At 34.8% G+C, this 24,287-nt stretch overlaps 1 protein-coding gene across 19 annotated transcripts in view; it reads right to left on the reverse strand.

Moving 5' to 3' along the window:
* Window positions 1–24,287, reverse strand: part of BAZ2B (bromodomain adjacent to zinc finger domain 2B) — a 418,491-nt gene that overhangs the window by 92,134 nt on the left and 302,070 nt on the right. For 13 of the 19 annotated variants that reach the window (XM_055397431.2, XM_055397444.2, XM_055397442.2 and 10 more), the window contains 6 exons: window positions 18,323–18,926; window positions 16,464–16,757; window positions 15,222–15,282; window positions 14,339–14,447; window positions 13,971–14,072; window positions 2,058–2,268 (listed from right to left, as the gene is read on the reverse strand). In XM_055397431.2, coding sequence (XP_055253406.1) covers window positions 2,058–2,268; window positions 13,971–14,072; window positions 14,339–14,447; window positions 15,222–15,282; window positions 16,464–16,757; window positions 18,323–18,926 — 1,381 coding nt within the window. The remainder of the gene's footprint in view (window positions 1–2,057; window positions 2,269–13,970; window positions 14,073–14,338; window positions 14,448–15,221; window positions 15,283–16,463; window positions 16,758–18,322; window positions 18,927–24,287) is intronic. The other 6 variants (XM_055397446.2, XM_055397445.2, XM_055397440.2 and 3 more) reach the window with 2 other exon arrangements.

Raw genomic sequence — 24,287 nt, forward strand, 5'->3', positions numbered from 1 at the left:
TGGCAGATAAAAACTTATACAACATTAAGTTAAATACCAGGCAGTTAACCTACATGCCATTGATAGAAGTATGAATTAGTTCCATCTTTTTGGAGATAATATTTGCCTATTCACCCAAAGTGAAAATGAACATATGTTTTGATTCAGAGATTCTACCCCTAGAATTTTATACTAAAATACATAGGCACACCTTTAGAAGGATGTGAAGATACATGTTCAGTTCAGTTTAGTTCAGTCACTCAGTAATATGTACTTATTGCAGCATTGTTTGTGATAGCAAAGATCAGGAAAGAGCTACAACAGTCATCAGAAGAAGAGTACTTAAATGAAGTATGGTAGAATCATACATAGTATCACTTACTATTCAGCCATTAAAAGAATATGGTTGATTTTTAAGTGTTGATACAGAAAGATGTTCAAGAGAAATTAACTGGGAAAAAGACAAGATGAATAGTATATATACTACAAGCCATTTATCTTAGACATAAAAAAGGATATATATGTAATTGTTGTTGTTTAGTCAATAAGTCATATCTGACTCGTGGTGACCCCATGGACTGCAGCCCACCAGTCTCCTCTGTCCACGTGACTTCTGAGCTAAGAATACTGGAGTGGGTTGCCATTTCCTTCTCCAGGGGATATTCCCTGGGATTGAACCTGCATCTCCTGCAGTACAGGTGGATTCTTTACTGCCACACCACAGGGGAAGCCCAATTTATATAAAACAACATATGTTATATGCATATGTACATATATGAGTATTTGAAGACATGTGTGTAGGAATGTATGTACATATTACTGGATAGACTAACAAAATAATTGTTAATAATGATTCCGCTCATTAATACCTTTTACAGAAGCCATTCTGTTTTATGAGTTTTTGTCATAGACATTTATTTTGTAATAAAAACAAAAGAGCTACAAAGAAGTCAATATTATGCTGCTGTTTACAACAAACAAATGTCATGCTTTCCTCCCAGAGAAAACTCATAAGAAGTAAAATCCTGCATGTCTTTTAAGTCAGTTCTTATTACCAAACCTTTACATTGACGTATGTGTATATATATGCTTGTGAATGTAAGACACCAACATATGTGTTGATGTACATTCAGATAGTCTTCAAAAGAAGAGGCTTCCCAGTTGTAACTAATAACTTGAACTCACAGCAGGACTATTTTCTTTTAGTCAGCTTTTTCTGTGTCAGACATAGCCTGGGAACTTAATGTTAATAATTTATGTACAATTTTGACTCATAAGTACATCTGAGGTTATTATGAGTACTGTGTGCTTGATAGTGATACTTTCTGGTGGTCTTAAATATTTTTGAATTACAACTACTACTTGGGCATTTTGAAAATATATGTAATATGTGCACACTATAGAAGAACCCAAAGACTGGGGTTACATACCAGTAATTGGAGTTCTCTGACTGAAAATTTACTCCACAGATCCACAAATTTTGGAGTTAATCCCTTGTACCACCTCAAGGAATTGGGGGCTGTTAAAATGAGAATTTCCAGGAAGGATGCCACAACATTAAGGCATGTGCCAAGTGCTGGTAGATTCCTTTTCAGTGCAAGACTTAAAAGCCTGGGCTTCCCTGGTAGCTCAGCTAGTAAAGAATACGCCAGCAATGTAGGAGATCTGAGTGCGATCCTTGGGTCAGGAAGATCACCTGGAGAAGGGTAGGCCACTCACTCCAGTATTCTTGCCTGGAGAATCCCCATGGACAGAGGAGCCTAATGTCCATAGGGTCGCAAAGAGTTGGACATGACTGGGCGACTAAGCACACAGTACTTAAAAGCTTATCATCTACCTTTGTGACTCTAAACACACAGGGTATGTTGTGTTTATGACTATGGCTCTTCAAAGGAGCTTGTCTAATCAAAGAACTCCAGTTACCAGTGGGACTTCTTATTTTCTCAGTTTTATTCTAACACAAATATCTCCTTTTCAGAAACTGAGAGCAGTGTCAATCATCCATAAGTCAAAAATATGAGTAATATTTATACTTTTTAATGTGATTATTACAATGTCAAATACAGTATGTTTCTTACCCTGAGCCTGCAGTTTTCTTAGCAATTTGGCATCTGAGTTATCTAGAAATTCAGTGCTGCCAACATTTGGAGGCCGACCTTTCCGACGTCTCATCCTGGATTCCTCTCTTGCTTGCTGTCTATCTGGATTTGGTGGTCTTCCTCTACGACCTTCCATTGCCCTGATACGGGGAATGACATCCTCTTCTTTCAAAAGACACCACTGCATTCCCTTTTAATTAACATTTTATAGAAATAATATATTATAAGCAAAATAAATACAAGTGGTTAACATGTCAGAAATAATTCTAGGGAAATTCACAGATATTTTGAAATTTATAGAGCTATTACAACCTTTAGGGATTTTACTTTTTAAAATAAATTTATGTTTAGAATTATTCATGGACATGGCACATTTTTTATATTCGTAATAAATTCAACTTTAAATACAGGGATTTCTATATATATATATATAAACATATAAATAAATATATATTTAAAATCACCACTTCTGAACTATAATGACCATAAAGTTGGCAGATATTTAAAAATATTAGTTGTGTGATGACACCTCTATGGATTTTTCTCATGGACTATCAGTTAAACCAAACATTAAGCTATCCAAATAACAGTTGAAAGCTCTCTTTATAGAAACAATACAGTTAATACATCCAAGAAGGAATCTAAGAGTTAACGTATCAGAATTTTTCACTACTTGATGAATTAATCAAAGTATTGAACTTGAATGGTTTCCAACCACCAAAAAGAGAGACAGCTAGACAGACATAAGTCTCCTGATGGAGATTCAGTTAATCACCTATAAATTAGTCTTGCCTTCTCACAAAGGAAAATAAAATATATACTAGATTTAATTACTATAACTTCACAGGAAAAACAGGGTGAGAAGTATATGTTTAACTACACAGAAAATCCAGTCTAGGAAATTCTACAAACTTCAACAATTTCTTCAACAAGTAAGTTTCAAGAAGCAAAAAAAAAAAAAAAGGATGTACCAAAAAATCAATATCTAGACATTGATTTAAATAGACAAACTTCAGAAAACTATGGCAATTAAAGGACAATTTAATATTTGAACAGTGACTATTATTTGAAATCAAGGAACTATTGTTTCAAAGTGTGATAATGGTACATTTGAGATTTCCCACTGTAAGCCTGCTGATGGAAACACATTTACCAGCATAATGCTAATGTATTACAGGAATAATCTTGTACAGTGTGTAGATACCATCAGAGTCTGGTTTTCATTAACCTTTGCATGTCAATCAAAACAAATATATTATTGTTTGTGATGAACTGCTTTTCTCTTAAAAAACAACACTATTTTACCTTATTTACAGTCCAAATCAATATGTTCAGATATTAGAAAGGCACCTTTTAAAAATAATCCTAAAATAATTCACTTATTGCTTATTAAAGAAATAACTCTTTTAGTGCAAAGTTTGAGAAAATGTTTTAAATGTGCCTTTTTTCTTAAAAAGAATCTCAAATTAGGAATTTAGCTTGAACCACCATGGGCAATTCTGCAACCAAAAGTAATCAAAAATTCTTGAGTTATATTTTATGCCATGATACCTAAACTTGGAGCAAGGATTCTAAGACTATCTCACACAAGAGGTACTAAAAAATATAAATACCACTCCTGCTACCATAATGGATGACGGTTACATCCCACATTCCAAGCACTGTGCTTAGTTCCAGGCATTTCGACTATATTATGTTCTTTAATCTTCACAATAGTATTATCTGATACAGTGGATTTTATTGTATTCACTTTACACCTGAGAGAATTCAAGCCCACCTGAATAATTTCTTAAGGTATGGAGGCAACAAGGAACCGAACTATGATTTGAACCCAATTCTCTCACTCTAAAACATGTGCTCTTAACTACCACATATACTTTTTTAGTTGATGTTACAAAGATGTTCTTAAACTTGATAAATGACTGAACCCAATATTCAGTCATGAAAGCACATCCAAGATTATGGCAAAGCTGAGCTGTGTCAGAAAAAAATTAATGAATATAATCCATGTGTAAAGTAATATCTATACTAACGCTTTTCAGTTAATTTCCAGGTAAAAATAATTTCACAAATTAATTCTGAGGAAAATAAGGATTTATTTTTGCTGAGATTTCAGTGAAGTCAACAGGAACAAGAGTGGTACTAGCTCCATTTTCATACCATAAACCACTAAGAAGGAAGCCATGAAACCATTTTTATGTTCACCACAATGGGAAGCTTTTGATTAGTTCAGGTTTTCATTTTTCTATTATGCTCTTAGGCACCAAGGCAGTAAGCATCACATAAATTGAAAAATATAAAAGTGACATTTGTGACACTTGAAGTAGAAGAGAAAGACTAATAAAAGAGGCTGTAAAGGAATCTCCATTCAGTTTTTAAGGTAACTTATTAATAATAAAATCAACTTTTAGCCAAGATTTAAAGGGTTTGATCTGTTTTTCTGTTTTTATCCAGGTACAACTTTACACTTATGTTTTATTCAGCTTAGTATCAAAAAAGAAACAGAATATGCTGGTGCTCAAGCTTACCAGACAATATAGTGACACTGTCATTTACACTTTTGCCCTTGACATTTCTAAAGTAAATGCTTTCTAAGGGAGTTGCATGTATTGGATTACATATAATGTCTTTTGATTCCTGGATTTTAGAAAATAAGAAATGGATTGTTAGGAATCTGAAGCTTATGGTTTAATTCACTGAGTAGCCAAAACTTATTCAAGAAAAGAAAGTTAATGTATTACTTTCTTCTTAGTTTAAGAATAATATTAAAGTTATTTTCATGAGAAAAATAAGAATTTTGTTGGATTTCCTTACAACTAGTTCACAGTTTAGCATTATGTCTATTTGCAGCTACTTTATGGTGTCAGAGCTTTATATACCATAAACTTTACAGCATAGGGATTCTTAATCTTAATAACAAAGGTTATTAATATCATACACTGAATAGCACTTGAAAGATGTTAAAGTGTAAGAACAGTTATCTATGCGTGGGGATGAGTGTCACCAATTAAAATCAGTTGAGAAAGACATGGTTTGATACAATTGTTTCCACAATGCTGACCATGCTTTCCAGTTACTCATAGTATGTTACCCTCAAAGACTTAGGATTCAAATATCTCCTTTCTACATTTGGACTCATATAGTTGGTTTCCTAGTATAGGCCCTTGCCTAGCCATCAAAAATCCTACCTGGTAGATTAGTGACATAAATTTCCAGACTTTTAGTTTTTTGGTACTGATCTCTCATGCTCTGTGTCCATATATGCCCACAGCTATGTTGCACTAGGTGTGACAGTTAACAGCAGAATTGAATTAGAATCCTGGTTGTTGACTCGCAATCTTTTGTTCTTATTTGAAAAATAAGTGAGTCGGAGGTAGCCTGCTGCAGGGTTGGGGGCGCTGAGTGAGCAGTGGATGCATGGGACCTTTGAAGGAGGTCACCATTATCTTCATTACCTCTGCCACGGTCTAGCCCAAGGTAAATAACAGGGGGAACACAGCCGTGCCCATCAACAGAAAACTGGATTAAAGATTTACTAAGCATGGCCCTGCCCATCAGCAAGACCCAGTTTCCCCCTCATTCAGTCTCTCCTATCAGGAAGCTTCCATAAACCTCTTAGGCTTCTCCATAAGAGGGCAGACAGACTGAAAACAGTAATCTCAGAAAACTAACCAATCTGATCACATGGACCACAGCCTTGTCTAACTCAATCAAACTATGAGCCATGCAGAATAGGGACACCCAAGACAGACGGGTCATGGTGGAGAGTTCTAACAAAACATGGTCCATTTAGGGATTGGCAAACCACTTCAGTATTCTTGCCTTGAGAATCCCATGAACAGTATGAAAAGGCAAAAAAAAATAGGACCATGAAAGATAAACTCCCCAGGTCGGTAGGTGCCCAATATGCTACTGGAGATCAGTGGAGAACTAACTCCAGAAAGAATGAAGAAACAGAGCCAAAGCAAAAACAACACCCAGTTGTGGATGTGATTGGTGATGGAAGTAAAGTCCAATGCTATAAAGAGCACCACTGCACAGGAATCTGCAGTGTCAGGTCCATGAATCAAAGTAAATTGGAAGTGGTCAAACAGGAGATGGCAAGAGTGAAAATTGACATTTTAGGAATCGGGGAAGTAAAATGGACTGGAATGGGTGAATTTAACTCAGATGAACATTATATCTACTACTGTGGATATCAAGCTACTTAGAAGCTATCCCTTAGAAGAAATGGAGTAGCCCTCATAGTCAACAAGAGTCCAAAATGCAGTACTTGGATGCAATCTCAAAAACGACAGAATCTCTGTTTGTTTCCAAGGCAAATCATTCAATACCGTGGTAATCCAAGTCTATGCCCCAACCAGTAATGCTAAAGAAGCTGAAGGTGAATGGTTCTATGAAGACCTACTAGACCTTCTAGAACTAACACCCCCAAAAGATATCCTTTTCATTATAGGGGAGTGGAATGACAAACTAGGTAGTCAAGATATACCTGGAGTAACAGGCAAATTTGGCCTTGGAGTACAGAATGAAGCAGGGCAAAGGCTAATGGAGTTTTGCCAAGAAAACACAGTGGTCATAACAAACACCCTTTTCCAACAATACAAGAGATGACTCTACAACATGGACATCACCAGATGGTCAATACCGAAATCAGATTGATTACATTCTTTGCAGCCAAAGATGGAGAAGCTCTATAAAGTCAGCAAAAACAAGACTGGGACCTGACTGTGGCTCAGACCATGAACTCCTTATTGCCAAATTCAGACTTAAATTGAAGAAAGTAGGGAAAACCATTAGACCATTCAGGTATGATCCAAATCAAATCCCTTAAGATTATCCAGAGGAAGTGACAAACAGATTCAAGGGATTAGATCTGATAGACAGAGTGCCTGAAGAACTATGGACAGAGGTCCATGACACTGTATAGGAGGCAGGGATCAAAACCATCCCCAAGAAAAAGAAATGCAAAAAGGCAAAATGGATGTCTGAGGAGGCCTTACACATAGCTGAGAAAAGAAGAGAAGCTAAAGGTGAAGGAGAAAAGGAATGATATACCAATTTGAATGTAGAATTCCAAAGAATAGAAAGGAGAGATAAAAAAGCCTTTGTCGGTGATCAGTACAAAGAAATAGACTAAAACAATAGGATGGGAAAGACTAGAGATCTCTTGAAGAAAGTTAGAGATACTAAGGGGATATTTAATGCAAAGATGGGCTCAATAAAGGACAGAAATGGTATGGCCCTAACAGAAGCAGAAGATATTAAGAAGAGGTGGCAAGAATACCCAGAAGAACTACACAAAAAAGATTTTAATGACCCACATAACCACGATGGTTGATCACTCACCTAGAGCCAGACATTTTGGAATGCAAAGTCAAGTGGGCCTTAAGAAGCATCACTAAGAACAAAGCTAGTGGAGGTGATGGAATTCCAGCTGAGCTATTTCAAATCCTAAAAGATGATGCTGTTAAAGTGTTGCACTCAATATGCCAGCAAATTTGGAAAACTCAGCTGTGGCCACAGGACTGGAAAGGGTCAGTATTAATTCCAATCCCTAAGAAAGGCAATGCCAAAGAATGCTCAAGCTACCGCACAATGCACTGATCTCACATGCTAGTAAAGTCATACTCAAAATTCTTCAAGCCAGGCTTCAACAGTATGTGAACTGTGAACTTCCAGATGTTCAAGGTGGATTCAGAAAGGCAGAGGAACCAGAGATCAAATTGCCAATGTCCGTTTGATCACTGAAAAAGTAAGAGAGTTCCAGAAAAACATTTACTTCTGCTTCATCGTTAAGCCAAAGCCTTTGACTGTGTGGATCACAACAAACTGTGGGAAATTCTTGAAGAGATGGGAATACCAGACCACCTGACCTGCCTCTTCAGAAATCTGTATGCAGGTCAGGAAGAGACAGTTAGACCTGGACATGGAACAACAGACTGATTCCAAATAGGAAAAGGAGTATGTCAAGGCTGTATGTTGTCACCCTGCTTATTTAACTTATCTGCAGAGTATATCATGAGAAACGCTGGGCTAGATGAAGCACAAGCTGGAATCAAGATTGCTAGGAGAAATATCAATAACCTCAGACATGCAGATGACACCACTCTTATGGCAGAAAGCAAAGAAGAACTAAGAGCCCTCGATGAAAGGGAAAGAGGAGAGTGAAAAAGTTGGGTTTAAACTTAACATTCAGAAAACTAACATCATGGCATCTGGTCCCATCACTTCATGGCGAATAGATGGGGAAACAATGGAAACAGTGGCAGACTTTATTTTTTGGGGCTTCAAAATCACTGCAGATGGTGATTGCAGCCATGAAACTAAAAGACGCTTTACTCCTTGGAAGGAAAGTTATGACCAATCTAGACAGCATATTAAAAAGCAGAGACATTACTTTGCCAACAAAGGTCCATCTGGTCAAGGCTACAGTTTTTCCAGTGGTCATGTATGGATGTGAGAGCTGGACTACAAAGAAAGCTGAGCACCAAAAAAGTGATGTTTTTGAACTGTGGTGTTGGAGAAGACTCTTGAGAGTCCCTTAAACTGCAAGGAGATTCAACCAGTTCATTTTAAAGGAAATCAGTCCTGAATATTCATTGAAAGGACTGATGTTGAAGTTGAAACTCCAATACTTTGGCCACCTGATGCTAAGAACTGACTCATATGAAAAGACCCTGATGCTGGGAAAGATTGAAAGCGGGAGAAGAAGGGGACGACAGAGGATGAGATGGTTGGATGGCATCAATGACTCAATGGACATGAGTTTGAGTAAACTCTGGGAGTTGGTGATGGACAGGGAGGCCTGGCGTTCTGCAGTCCATGGGGTTGCAAAGAGTCGGAAACGGCTGAGCGACCCTAAGTGAACTATTAGAAAAAATCAACAGCATTGCAGTCTTGCCAGTGGCTCTATGTTGCCCACTTTATTGTGAAGTCTTCCCTTATTGCTTATCAACAAAACCCTGACTGTAGCTGAAGAGCATTTTGCTTAGTGTTTTATCTTTCTCAGACAATAAGCTTCTTTAAACCAGATCATAACTTCTATTTCATTTTTTTTTTCCAGGCTGATATTCCTGCTTTATTTTATTTTTTTCTTTCCTTTTTTAATTTTTTTATTGGAGGCTAATTACTTTACAATAATATATTGGTTGGTTTTGACATACATTGACATGAATCCACCCCGGGTGTACATGTGTTCCCCTTCTTGAAGCCCCCTCTATTTCTTTTATACTCTTCATTTTTCTAAGAACATTAGTTTTTCCTGAAATCCAAGCCTTCAAGTTCATTTCTGTACTGATATGTATTCATACTTTCTTTATGGAAAATCCATTTAGGGAAAATTTATTTGGGAAAAAAATGCCTGGAACATTAAATATCTGCCAAAATATTAATTTATTAAATCAAAAAGGCTCTTTTCATATGAATGATATTGTTCTTTTCTCAAGGAAGTAAGACATTAAAAAAAATCTTAAAAAAGTACATCTCAAATAGAGAAAGCAACATTTTTTTCCTAAGTCACTTTTAAATTGATCCTTCTTTGAATATTTTCTTTTCTTTGCTTTTTTGGCCTGAATACAGTAGACATTCATTGACCTTTGCTGGTGAACTTCCTGGTTGAAAAAAAATAAACTTAATTGTTATATTTATGCTTAAATGTTTGCTTTCTACAATTCACAAAAATACTTTGCAATGTAGATTATCATGTATTTTGAAATAATCTTTGCCATTAACATTTTGAAACCATCATGTATTTCTAACAAAAATATGAATGTTTTTTACCTTTTTACTTAACAATCGTATTAAGGTAAATAAAAGAAACTGTATTTTATATTTACCAAAATCTGCCTAGCTCAACCTTAGTTTCTTTTATTCTGACACTCAAAAACAAAATAAAATGAAAACAATCATAGACATTAGGTTCAACCAGTGCTCACAATACGATGGAGAAGTCTGTGAGAAATATATTTACCGTATTGCCTTTTTGAAGGAGTTTCATTGGCTAAAATAGTTAAAACAATTTCATAAAGAAGGTAGCCAGGCTAGTGTATCATGTGACTATAAAGAGTGTATGGTTCATTTTATTTCATGAAATCTTTCATCCTTAAAATCATGATTTTTATAGAAGCTGGTAGGAAGTGTTTGGTATCTAAGATCAGTAGATACTAACAAGTAGCCAGTTTTACAAATCTCTCACCACATTTGTAGACTGAAATAAACAAAACTGATAATGGATAAATTAAAGCCCCTCCCCCCACTCCAATTTCTTGTGTCAACCCTTTCTTATTTAATTAATGGCTTCTCTTTTTAATTTTAAAAAGGTAATCATTAGATTGTTGTCATTTAAGGATGAATTTACTAAATTTCAATAAATATGAACTCTCATGGTATTGTTTAGTCGCTAAGTCATATCCAACCCTTTTGCAACCCCATGAAATATATCCCGCCAGGCTCCTCTGTCCATGGGATTCTCAGGCAAGAATATTGGAGTGGGTTGCCATTTCCGTCTCCGGGGGATCTTCCTGACCCAGGGATTGGACCTGTGTCTCCTGCATTGGCAGGCGGATTCTTTACCACTAAACCACCAGGGAAGCCCCATGAACTCTCAGACCTCTCGTTTTACTGTACTATACACAATGAATCAATACTTTCAAAAAAGTTTTCTGTTAAATATATGTATAATCACTGCCTCAAGCTCAGAAATACTTTGTCAAAATAATTAACATAAAATAACTCTGCTTCTCTATTGCAGATATTATCTTCTAACAAAAATTATCATTTCCTAAATTTCATCTGCAAAATACAGAGTACCACTGCTGCAAGTTTTTGAAATATCTTAAACAAAATTAGAACTTATAGAACTGCTGCTGCAGTTGTTTTTTGGTTTTGGTAAGTTTAAGAGAAAAAATATGATGGAAGAAATATATTTTCCAATGGAAATATTTTATTAGGAGCGTGATTAAGAATACTAATGAATCTATAAATATAGCATTACATTTGTAATCAAACACCCAGAATATGTAGCTTGGAAAAGTGTAGCAGTAACATTTAAAATCATTATGTAAAATTTCCATGTATTTGGAAAACTGAATATTTAGCTTTTTTGGATTATATGGGTAGAGATAATTATTTTTAAATAGGAAATTGTTTTTCACATTATAGATGCAATACAAGCAAATTTTGGGAATTGTGAAACATTGAAGAACATAGGTAAAAATAAGATCCATTGTACCACCAACCATTACATCCATTATTAAATCTTTGACACATTTCCTTTCAGTCTTTCAATATGTATAGTTTTATTTTTCAATTTATGTATACCATCAGACCATTTATACAATTTGTATAAAGGCTGACCTATTATAAACATATCAGAGAAGGCAATGGCAAGCCACTCCAGTGCTCTTGCCTGGAAAATCCCATGGATGGAGAAGCCTGGTAGGCTGCAGTCCATGCGGTCACTAAGGGTCGGACACGACTGAGCGACTTCACTTTCACTTTTCACTTTCACACATTGGAGAAGGAAATGGCAACCCACTCCAGTGTTCTTGCCTGGAGAATCCCAGGGACGGGGGACCCTGGTGGGCTTCTGTCTATGGGGTCACACAGAGTCGGACACGACTGAAGTGACGCAGCAGCAGCAGCATTATAAACATATACAGATCATCACTACTTGGAAGCAGTGTCTTTGTCCCAAATTATATTTTATATCTTCTATAAAATTTAGGCCAATCAAAATTATTGCACATTAAGATACTTTAACAAAGATATGCAATCTTTGTTCATTTTCACAGAAAATTACTATACAATTACATACATTTCTAATTAACCATATGCTTATACATATTGATCATACACTAAAAAAGTATGTTTCTTTAATTACATGCATCTCTAATGAAGTAAACTTAATTTTGATTACTTACCTTTAATTGTTGTTCTCTAAAGTATCCTGAAATAAAATCAACTTATATGTTTTAAATTGAGAGAAGTGTTCTCAAAATTGCTAATATTTTCCCTTAGCAGGCTGCTGAAATGTTGGCAGCATAACATAGTCTCGATCTAATAATTCATCGTATTTCCTTGATTGGAACTGATCTCTCAATAAGACAATATGCTTTGGAAAACACTGATTACGTTTAATAAAAAGTGAATGGATGTCAAAGAACATTCTGCTCTGCCTAATGAGGCTTCATAGATTAAGTCTAATTACCACTGATACAAAACTAAAGTCCTTTATGTACTGGATAGCAATTAGCTTTCCTCTCTAGAATAAAATTCTATTTAACTTAAAAACATAAAGATATCCTTGGCATATTTAAATGAGATAAGGTTATATTAACATGAATGAAAAGATTAAAAAATGGGAATTTTTAAATAAAATCATTGTTGCCTTCTAGTGTTTGTGACTTAAAAACTGATCTGCTATATATGAAGTGTATAAAATAACGCTGTAGTTCACTAAAATTCTAAGAATCTGGTTAAGTTACACAGATTTTTAAGTTGAAAAAAGAAAAATCCTAGAATATATTTCCATAAACAAGTTACATCTCAGATGAATTTGTTTTGGCATTTTAGAATTACTAGTAAAGAAACAAGTGGATGTGGACATAATTTGTTTCATAAAAAGTCATGGATGACAATGGAAAATAGGTTACACAATGAATGTAAAAGATCACTTGTCAGAAATCTTGAGTTCAGTTAGGTTTCTACCTGGTTGAGATTTTGTAATCTTGGAAAACGTCCTTAATCTTTGAGCTCTCAAAATGAATGACTCTCTTAAAGAATTAGGAAGTAATTTTCTACTTCTATACTATAAAATTAAAGGGTAAGATAGTATGGAAAAACTTGCCCATTCACAATAGAAAATATTAATCACCAGAAGAATATCTTTCTGGGCATTATAATGGGAAAAAAGAAAAGTTCAATCAAGAAGGAAAATACAAACTTCAGTTGGCTGAGCATTTTAACCCTTTAAAACATTTTCATCCATATGATTTCATTTTAACTTCATTATCATCTTATGAGGCAGAAGGAAAATTATGATTGTCTCTACTCTGCAGAAAGAAACTGAAGTAAAGGAGGGCATGATTTTGTTGTTTGAAATCATAAAACTATTTCATGGATTAACAAGAATCTAGATCTCCTCACTCCATAACTAGGACTTCTTTCAATAGAGTTAATAAAGGCAAAAATAAGCACATGTAGCTGAATCTAAGTATGGAACAAAGACACACCATTAAAGGAAACATAGGAAATGAGGTTTTAGTGCTAAGTTCTTTGTGGTGATTGGTGAGGTTATATACTTAACCCTTAAACTCAAAGAGAGCTGTCATGATATTTTCATAAATGTGTGTAACTATTTTAAAATACAATTTCTACAAAAAGGAGAAATTTCATTCATCCATTATTATGGAATTCCCCCTAACTCCATCAAAAAATTAGCACACTTGTGACAATGGATCATGTTGTATGGCATAATAAAATGCATAAGATCCTCCCCAAAACTAAGGCATATCTATCCTCTCTTAGATGGACTTTTAACAATTTTTTCCTATTCAAATATTTTTTAATGTTTACCTTTCAGGGAACTAATGTTTTCCTATATTTCTCATGAACATGCAGATACTTTTATACCTGTATAAACTATCAAGATTAATGACAGAAATAACAAACAGGAAAAAGTTTACTTAAATTTGAAAAAAAAAAAGTCAAAGCTCCTTGTTACTGAAACACAGTATATTGAGGCCTTGTGAGTGTCTACCACAAAGTTATATGTATAGCTATAAGAATTAACTAACAAAGGCAATGCTCCAGAGTGTAGTGAAGTTTACTTCATTTAGGTTATGTTACTACTTTTTGGTTCAAAGACTGTACTTTTTAAAAAGTGGATACCTGCGGTCCATCTCTGGCTTCATAGAAGTCACCCACTCTTATTTTTGCACTGAAGCTGAAATTGTCCCTTGAGATATCCATTATTCCATTTCTGCTGAGATACTGAAAAAATCACATATTTTTCCACTTCAGGTTTTAATAATTACAACCCAGATTTGATGTATAGCTATCTTCAGGACACTGTGGTTTTGGATACTCTATTAAAGGGCTATGGATTTAACAGGAGATCAATTTAGGTTAAGCACATTCATTAGTCTCACACGAGAGAATATTTTGTGTTAAAGAACTTTGAGAAAGGAGTGTACTTTTTTTCCCATAAGCAAGCTTAATAGGCACCAAATGTGTGTTATTTGGTGAAAAGTATGTACCTTTATTACTTCAGGGTACTGCCTAAGTTTCTTTCCACATGGAGCATAATATGCTACTTCTCCTTGAAGGCGCCCTCCAAAGTTTCTTATTCTTGTCTCTCTCTGCCAGCTACACATAATAGAAATGAGGGTTATAACATACTTAGTTTTAAGAAAACTTTAAAAAATAAAAATTAACAAAATTTAAGAACACATGCTCTTTAGATAACACAAAAAATACAAAGAAAAATATAAACAGCCAGTCATACAATTCAGATACACTAAAATAATTAAGATTTTTACTAAGTAATTTAACTAAAGTTAAACTCAATTTACAAATATTAAACAAATATTAAAATTTTAAGAAATCACACTGGCATGTTCACTTGGACATGTTCAGTAATGTGTCAGGGTGTATTGAATTTATATTTGAAAAAATTTAAATGTGAAGAATAAAGTAAACTTGTCTCTCTGCTTTTTGGGGATCATGAACTTGCAGTGTGAAAATTCTCAGTTCCTATTCAACCATTTTAGCCAAATTCTGCTCAAGTCTTTCAGTTTTACCTACAGTGGCTTTCACCATCCTTTAAATCTATCTTTACAACAACTTCTGACACTCTGTGTTCCCTGCTCTTTGCCAAATGATTTGCTCTTCCAACTTTTTCAATTATATTCCCACCTGGCTTCATATGATCCCATCCCAACTCTATCATACCTAAACCCAGCAGTTATGCTTAATTTTAGTTTTCTGATACATCAGCCTCAGATATGTCAGCTTTGCTCTTCTGCTTTAATAAATACTAAGTAGTATATTCACTTCTGTTAGTAACAGTAGAGAATAAGAAATCAAAACATGCACAAATATGTGGGGCAAAAGCATAAAGATAAATCTTATTTTGCATACCCATATTCCAAAGGAATATGCAGTTCACGTTCATCTGTTACTCTTCTCCTTTTGGAAGTGCCTTCAAAAAAATTCAACCAGTTAACATAAAAGATTAGTTTATATAAATGAAAAAATTTTGATAGTTTTGAAACTTTTCTTCGAATAATGTGTCTTAATGACTTGAATTATTTAGTGTTTTTCTGCAGTTTGTACATTATTTTTAGATTATTTTCAACAAAACACACTATATAAAGTAGTGGGTTTTTTTTTTCCTTTGGTCTGCAATGACATAAGAGCTAGTATTTATTTCTCTCTAATGAAAAGACAATGAAAGTAAAAAGGTAAAGTTTTCCTCTCATCTTATTATTAAGGAAATGGCTAAAGAAGTAGGAGGAAAATAGCAGACAGAGGTTTTGGGAAACTATATACAGTTGTTTTCTTTGAAAATAAGAGTTTTAAGATGTTGAAAAATTTCAACAGTTGGATCATACATTTAAAAATAATCTAACTTTTCTAGCCATATAAATCCATAGTCAAAAGCACTTTAATTAAAGTACAAAGAATAGGATTATAATTATATGGAAAATTTTTCACGACAAAGATCAAGCTTCACCAAAACAAATGGATACATCTTAAATAAGTTGGATATCATATTGGTTCATGGCAAATGAAAACAAAACTAGAAATTTTCAAGAAAAGAGTGACATGTGTAAAACAATATATTATTTCACAATACATGCCTATATTTTCTTAGTTATTGAATTGAGAATAGAGATTAAGTTGAGAGTAATAATGCAAAACCTTTTAAAGAAGACCTCTAATAGTTTATAAAAGATCAAATAGGAAAAAAGATATGGCATGTTAATAAAATACTACTACTACTCACTAAAACAAGTGACATTGGCTATGTGTTGGGCAGACATGCGATTGTATCTTAAGAAAAAGAGTGAGCTCATTTTTGTAAATTACCAAAAAAAAAAGTCCAACTGTCAGTCAAATTCTAAATTCTAGAAGTATAAACTGAACATAAAAACAGGAAAGTATTTAAACTCAAGAGCTGCCATCAATCAGGTTCTTAAATTGGAAACACAGAGAAAAAAATGGTAGTGAGTCATATCCTTTGAAAATACACGCTGACCTTTCTTAGCCTAAAATCTAGCCCTTGATTCCAATGAGATCATCCCCAGAACACTGTATAAATAAGAATTCTTGTTATGGTTTGATTTCTACTTCATAATAATAAAAATAAAGTGTAGGTACCAGAGTGTGGACTTGAAGTAAGTGTGGAAGAAGGTGTGCCAAGAAAAGCAGGTGACTGGGATTCAGAACATAAGGCAGCAGGAGCAGAGCCTGGGGCTTTTGCTATGTGGAGGTTACGAGGTGTTGAGTGAGCTGTGAGACTGATGGAAGGGCTTTTGACAGAGGAAGCTGTTTTATTCAGTTTCATTGAAGTTTTCTCTCCTTCAGTATCACTATCTGATTCATCTTGGTCTTTATCATCATCATCATCTTCTTCTGATCCTTCTGTATCTGATTCTGAATTACTATCTGATTCTGGGAAGTAAAAGAAGCATTTGTATATTATAACTAGATAATCACCAACAGTTTGCAGTTTGTATCTAAATGGAATAGTTCAGGAATCAGCATTTGTGACTGAGAACTCAAATGAGCAACTTTCCTGAAGAGTAAATGGAAAAATTACTATCTTAAAAGCTATCTGAGCACAAGGTATGTAGGCCATAAATCCTTAAAATTCTTCATTAAAATAACTGTTTTACTCAAATCATAAAACTTGAATCATAAAACAGTTCTTCTCACATGACACTATTCACATGATGAGTTTTCAAAATTATGTTCAATTTAATAAAGAAACTAAAGTATAGAGGAAACAGAATTTTATTATTTAAATCAATAGATTTCAATAATCTGAGAAGTACACAAGGTTCAGTATGAGGAAGAGAACTCTGGAACTATCATTATCCGTTCTGGGTTTTGAGGCAAAAGAAAACAATTTTGGTGGAGAGATACTTGGCTTTGGGGCTGCAGTTATTCTACTCATCAAGCTTCTCAGGCTTCACAAAAGATAGTATTACAGAAAAAACTGTGGGGAACAATTTAATGATTTAATAATTTAAGTTTGTGCTAGCAATGTAGTCCTATAAATTTGCATCTACTCCTATAGATATGTAAAACCTAATTACACAAATGATACTAGGCCTGTATTTTAATGGTTCCCAGAACAACAGCTTCTGTGGAATTGTGTTTTGTGTAGTACTAGCTACGCATATCGAAGTTCATTATAAAAATTACCTTTGAAAGCCATTAATACTATGTATCATGCAAAGTTGTGTTTATGGGAACCCTAGGAAAATATATTATTAGGAAAAGTTATTCTTACCCTGAGCAAGTAGGTTGTTTTTACCTTATAGACAGTTTTAAAATTGTATAATTGACTATATTTTCCTACTTATATTGGTAGATAGAAAATTTTAAATTGGATTCGTGGCTGACCAGGAACAAATTCAAAAACTTTTGTAATATGTATCTCATCTTTGTATTTAAATTTTAAACTATCTTATATTTTATATTTTCAAACTTCTGTGGAATAAGAAAGAGAGTTAAAGGGAAATAAAACAAGAAATTAAAAAGAAAATAAAATCAGAGGGTACTCTATGTTATTAAATAAATTCTGTGTTGCTAAGAAATATTCATAGAGATTTAGGCTTTTTGGTAGTTTTTGAATGACTGAGTAAAATTTTGCCTTTCTTCAAAATATCCAGAGACACAATTTAACAAGTAGTAGAGGAGATGAAGAAGAAAGGACAAATGAGTGATCATGAATTAAATGAAAATTAAGCAAGTTCCTCAGGTTCTTAATTCATGAATTACTTATAATCATTTTAAAGTTATTTGTGTTAAATTAATAAGCTGAGAACTTAACTTAGGATTTTCAATCTCAATTATTCCTTTACTTTACCACTCACTACAGAAAGGCACAGAGCTGCATGAAACAGTGAATGACAACAATTTCAAATCTGTGGATTTGAAGAACCTCTTTAAAATGTTTTGGTTCACATAGCATTTAGAGAAACACTTTAAACTTAAGAATAGAAAACAACCTGATTGGCTGTCATCAGAGTCATCATCTTCATCATCTTCCTCATCTTCTTCATCATCTTCTTCTTCATCCTCATTCGAATCTTCAGAATCTTTGCTACTAAGAATGTCTGAATCTGTTCCTCTAAACTGTTCCACTAAAGGTTTTGCAGGATGAGAGTGATGCTGTGTTTTCACTGTGTTTACATTGTTGCTAACTGCTTTTTCCTTCCCTTGACTATGCAGTATGGGAGAGGGAGAGGGTATGACAGTTGTCTGATTGCCAGGGGTTCTTCTTCCACTCGTACTCAGATTTACAGGTGAGGAAAAAGGGGTGCTACTTGCAGTAGCAATGTTTTCATTAATCTTACTCTGCATTTTAGTTTTGGTAGTGAGGGCCAGAGGAGCTTCTTGAATGACACTTTGAATAACTCCATTTGGTTGGTGATTACCTAAAAGTGCATTTGTCAAGAATGGATTAGGGTTGCTGTTTTCTAATGTTTGTTTTGGAAGTGCTGGTGAACTAGAGGTTGGTTTTGGATTTGACAAAGCTGCAATAACCTTCTTCAGGCTCTTAGATGACTCCTGTTTCTTTAACTGAGCTGGGAATGTCTGTTTATATTGTTCCTGTTGAAAAATAAAGTAGAATACAAAACAATAATATATCATAAGAATAAAGACTACTTTTATTTGCCTTCTGTATCTGACAACAACTAGTCATATACAAATTTAAATCATGATATTTAAGTGCTATAAACATAGTAGAAGTGATGGCTAGTTGATTGCTGAACCCTGGCTAGACATTTAAAAATTTTTAATATTTAAAAATTTAGTAAGTCTTTCCCCTTCAAAATATGTGTTTCCTTACTGCTCTCCCCTCTTATTATACTGCAGTTCCCATTTTTCTCAAAGACCCAAACTTGAAACCTTAAAAACATCCATCTTTACTTTTATTTTTTTCAAGTCAGCCACATTAATACTATGTGTTTTGGATTCTTTCATTGAAATACGGCTCAAATTTAAGACAAACTATCACTTCTTCCTACCCAACTCCCAATATATGCATATACCAACGGCAATTTTCTCATAAAATAAGCTACATTTTATATTAGTTCTTTGGTCAAAACCTTTAGTGCCTCTTCCTCCACTGCCAACTTTATAAACCTTAAACACTTACATCTGATATTCAAATTACTTTTCAAGTAGACACTAACATACCTCTGTAGCCCAAGTGGACTATTGGCCACGCCTGGTACATGTCATACAGTACTTTTACCACCTCTACAGTCTGTTATAAGCATTTTCTTTGCATAAAATGTCTTCCTCTAATACATTTCAAGCTGATGAAATCCTGTTCATTATTCAAAATCCAACTCAAGATGCTTCCTATATTTGTCCCAGCCTAAAGTACTCATCTCTCCTATCCTTGAGCTCTTTTACGTCCCCACTCATAGTCTATCCTGTAGTTTTCTACAATAACCATGATTTGAAGATAGTAGAAAGGCAGGCTTAATGTTCTGTGAAATCTACTTTGTAGTGTCTTTAGCACATTAGCATTGGAAAGAACGTATAAAACAGTTTAGAAAAAAATTATACTTTTTTGGGAAAAATTCACTTGTAAACTATTAAACCATAAAATTTACATCTGGAAATAGCAACAAAAATTTATTTGATTATCAGGATCTTCATGAAAAGAATAACATCATATGAATTTAATTAAACTTGTATAACTAAAATATAAAAAAGAAAACTGAAGTAGAATGATTAAAATATCTGAAGTTGATAGAAATAGAAGTCAAATTTTGAAAGGTAAAATTCTGCAATGAAAATGGTTGCCTTGAAATTAAAATCAACGGTACTGTCAGCACTGGACCTGGACTCTTAATACGCAAGTCAGTAAAGACTTGTGGTGGGTTATTTCGTAAATATAAATAGAGATGGAATGCCACACAGAATGACTTATTAACTATTTTGAAGTACCAGTACTAATAAGCAGTACACAATTCCCATATAAACTTTTTTATCTTATTTAACTTATCTAAATGGTATTTGTTTAGAAAATTAAGTTAACTTTTTATAAACAAAGACTGAAATATAATATTTGTACATAAAGCAATGCTTCACAAAGAGAAAGGGCTTAATTGGTATTTATTCAGTGAATAAAATATGGGATATTATACTACATAATTGTTTATCTTTTTAAAAAGAATTTTATAGTAAACTCTTACATAAAATATTTTAATATACTTAATTTTACTTAATATTTATATTGCATAGCATATGAGTATATATATATAATGTACTCAATACTTCATATTTTATATACATACTGATTTAAATTTTCAGCAGAAAAATTTAGTGTATTTTCATTTCTTGGAACAAAATTTTGTCACAATCACTTTGTATTCTAACAGGCAGTTAATATTTTTAATAGGCAGTTAATAGTCCTTCCAAATATATAGGATCAAGAGTCATAAAATCAAAAACTTTCCCTTTAGTTTTATGTTTCATACTTTAATTTTCTGAAATTGCCTCTCATTCTATAACTCTGAAGAATTACTTCTCAAATATTGACATCTGAAGGTGTTCTAAAATAACCAAAACTGACTGTATTTTATCCTGACTAGCATCAGTTACTTTTTTTACAGCAAATGTGCTATCCTTTTTGATATTAGGGGTGGGACATTAAGTAGGAGGGGAGAAAAATAAGACCTGTATGGTAGCAAAACTCTTGCTACTTCAAGATACCCCTTGGGTGATCGGAGTATGAGAAGACAGAGGTGCAAAGCTTTGTCCTACCTCGAAGCTCTTGCTTCCCTAGTCTTTACCTGAGTCTCTGGAGACTGCAAAAAATCTTCTAGGCAAAACCCCTTGTCTTTATAACAATTAATGTATACTGACCTGCCTCTTGAGAAATCTATATGCAGGTCAGGAAGCAACAGTTAGAACTGGACATGGAACAACAGACTGGTTCCAAATAGCAAAAGGAGTACATAAAGGCTGTATATTGTCACCCAGCTTATTATATGCAGGGTGACTTATATGCAGAGTACATCATGAGAAATGCTGGGCTGGAAGAAGCACAAGCTGGAATCAAGATTGCTGAGAGAAATATCAATAACCTCAGATATGCAGATGACACCACCCTTATGGCAGAAAGTGAAGAGGAACTAAAAAGCCTCTTGATGAAAGTGAAAGAGAAGAGTGAAAAAGTTGGCTTAAAGTTCAACATTCAGAAAACTAAGATCATGGCATCTGGTCCCATCACTTCATGGGAAATAGATGGGGAAACAGTGTCAGACTTTATTTTTCTGGGCTCCAAAATCACTGCAGGTGGTAACTGCAGCCATGAAATTAAAAGACGCTTACTCCTTGGAAGGAAAGTTATGACTAACCTAGATAGCATGTTAAAAAGCACAGACATTACTTTGCCAACAAAGGTCTGTCTAGTCAAGGCTATGGTTTTTCCAGTGGTCATGTATGGATGTGAGAGTTGGACTGTGAAGAAAGCTGAGTGCCGAAGAATTGATGCTTTTGAACTATGGTGCTGGAGAAGACTCTTGAGAGTCCCTTGGACTGCAAGGAGATCCAACCAGTCCATCCTAAAGGAGATCGGTCCTGGGTATTCATTGGAAGGACTGATGCTAAAGCTGAAACTCAATACTTTGGCCATCTCATGCGAAGAGTTGACTCATTGGAAAAGACCCTGATGCTGGGAAGGATTGGGGGCAGGAGGAGAAGGGGATGACAGAGGATGAGATGGCTGGATGGCATCACCGACTCGATGGACATAGGTTTGGGTAAACTCCGGGAGTTGGTGATGGACAGGGAGGCCTGGCGTGCTGCGATTCATGGGGTTGCAAAGAGTCGGACACTAGTGAGCGACTGAACTGAACTGACTTAAATGTCTACAGTATAAGGTTTGAAAGGATCCAATAATTAAATAATACTGAAGAAAATCATCAACTAGTGTGGAAAGCAGATACATAAAAGGAAGAGTGAAATAATGGAAACTGTCATAAGAAATCAAGCAAAATTCTAAATATATGAGACTGTCACATAAAGAAGGAAAGCTGATGTAAGAGAAGTATTTATAAAAATACCCTTTAACTCAATGCCTGACTGCTGCCTGCTAAGTCGCTTCAGTCATGTCCGACTCTTTGTGACCCTATGGACTATATAACCTGCCAGACTCCTCTGTCCATGGCATTCTATCGGCAAGAATACTGGAGTGGGTTGCCATGCCCTTCTCCAGGGGATCTTCCTGACCCAGGGATTGAACCCGTGTTTCTTATGTCTCCTGCATTGCCAGGCAGGTTCTTTCCCACTAGTGCCACCTGGTAAGCCCTTAACTCAATTCTAGATACTAATAAATATATAAAGTCATTCACAGTTGAATCTACTGTGAATGTGCAGTCACATAAAATATTTCCCACTAAGTACCATATCATTTCAGAAACACCAAATTATTTCACCTTTATCATGGGCTTTGAAATCAGAATGATCTGGGGTTAAAAATCTGTCTTCTCGTAACTTGTTATATGATTTGAAAAGTGACTTAACCTCTCTGAGCCTTAGTTTCTTTACGCCACACGATTTTGTAAGGATTACATAAAATCACAAAGGTAGAAAGCCTAGCTTGGCTATATTTATAAAGGAAATGTTTAATAAATGACTTTCTAATAGATGTCACATAAAATTCTTTAAATAGGAATTTAAGAAACTCTTAAAAAATTAAGAAAACTTTCAAAATACAAGTAACTATTGATGTGGCTCTGTAAATTCATTTATCTTAAAGTGGAATATACATTCACGGAAAAATTAAAGTAACCAATGCAAAGTAATTTTTAACTTGCTTAACTTTTTAAAGAGAGTCAATAATATGATGCCAATAACTCCTAACAATTGACCAGTCCATTACAAGTTGTCATATGTGTGATATTATGATATTACTTGTCATTCCATTTAGATTAGTGGTTCTCAAATTTGGCTGCACATCTGAATCACTTGGGATGCTTTTTAGACATGCAATATCTCAATCTCAACACAAAAGACTCTGATTTTAAATTGTTCCGAAATAGTTCGTTTTTAGTTTTCCAGGTGATTTTAATGTACACTTAGGCTTTAGAACTACTCATTTATATTCTCAAAAGAGTTTTGATTTCCTCACTTTTCTTTGACCTTGTTCTTAAATTCTTCCCTGATAGCTTACTTGGGTAAAGAATCCGCCTGCAATGCAGGAGACCCTGGTTCGATTCCTGGGTCGGGAAGATCTGCTGGAGAAGGGATACGCTAACCACTCCAGTATTCCTTGGCTTCCCTTGTGGCTCAGCTGGTAAACCCACTTCAGTATTCTGGCCTGGAGAATTCCATGGACTGTATAGTCCATGGGGTCGCAAAAAGTTAGACACAACTGAGCCACTTTCACTTTCACGTCACATTCTTCACTGTAAAAAACATATGGATACCATGGGGGGAGGGCAGGTGGGATGAACTGGGAGATGGATTGACACGTATACATTACTATGTATAAAATAGATAACTAATGCTGCTGCTGCTGCTGCTAAGTCACTTCAGTCGTGTCCGACTCTGTGCGACCCCACAGAGGGCAGCCCACCAGGCTCCCCCTTCCCTGGGATTCTCCAGGCAAGAACACTGGAATGGGTTGCCATTTCCTTCTCCAATGCGTGAAAGTGAAAAGTGAAAGTGAAGCCGCTCAGTCGTGTTCGACTCCCAGCGACCCCATGGACTGCAGCCCACCAGGCTCCTCCGTCCACGGGATTCTCCAGGCAAGAGTACTGGGAGTGGGGTGCCATCGCCTTCTCCGGATAACTAATGAGAACCTACTATATAGCACAGAGAACTTTACGATCTCTGTGCTAACTTAAATGGGAAGGAAATCCAAAAAAGAGATATATGTATATGTGTAGCTGATTTACTTTGCTGTATAGCAGAAATTAACATAGCATTATAAATCAACTATATACT

Source organism: Moschus berezovskii, chromosome 2, assembly GCF_049115385.1.
Source record: "Moschus berezovskii isolate FMDL1 chromosome 2, NW_MosBer_1.0, whole genome shotgun sequence".
Taxonomy (NCBI): domain Eukaryota; kingdom Metazoa; phylum Chordata; class Mammalia; order Artiodactyla; family Moschidae; genus Moschus; species Moschus berezovskii.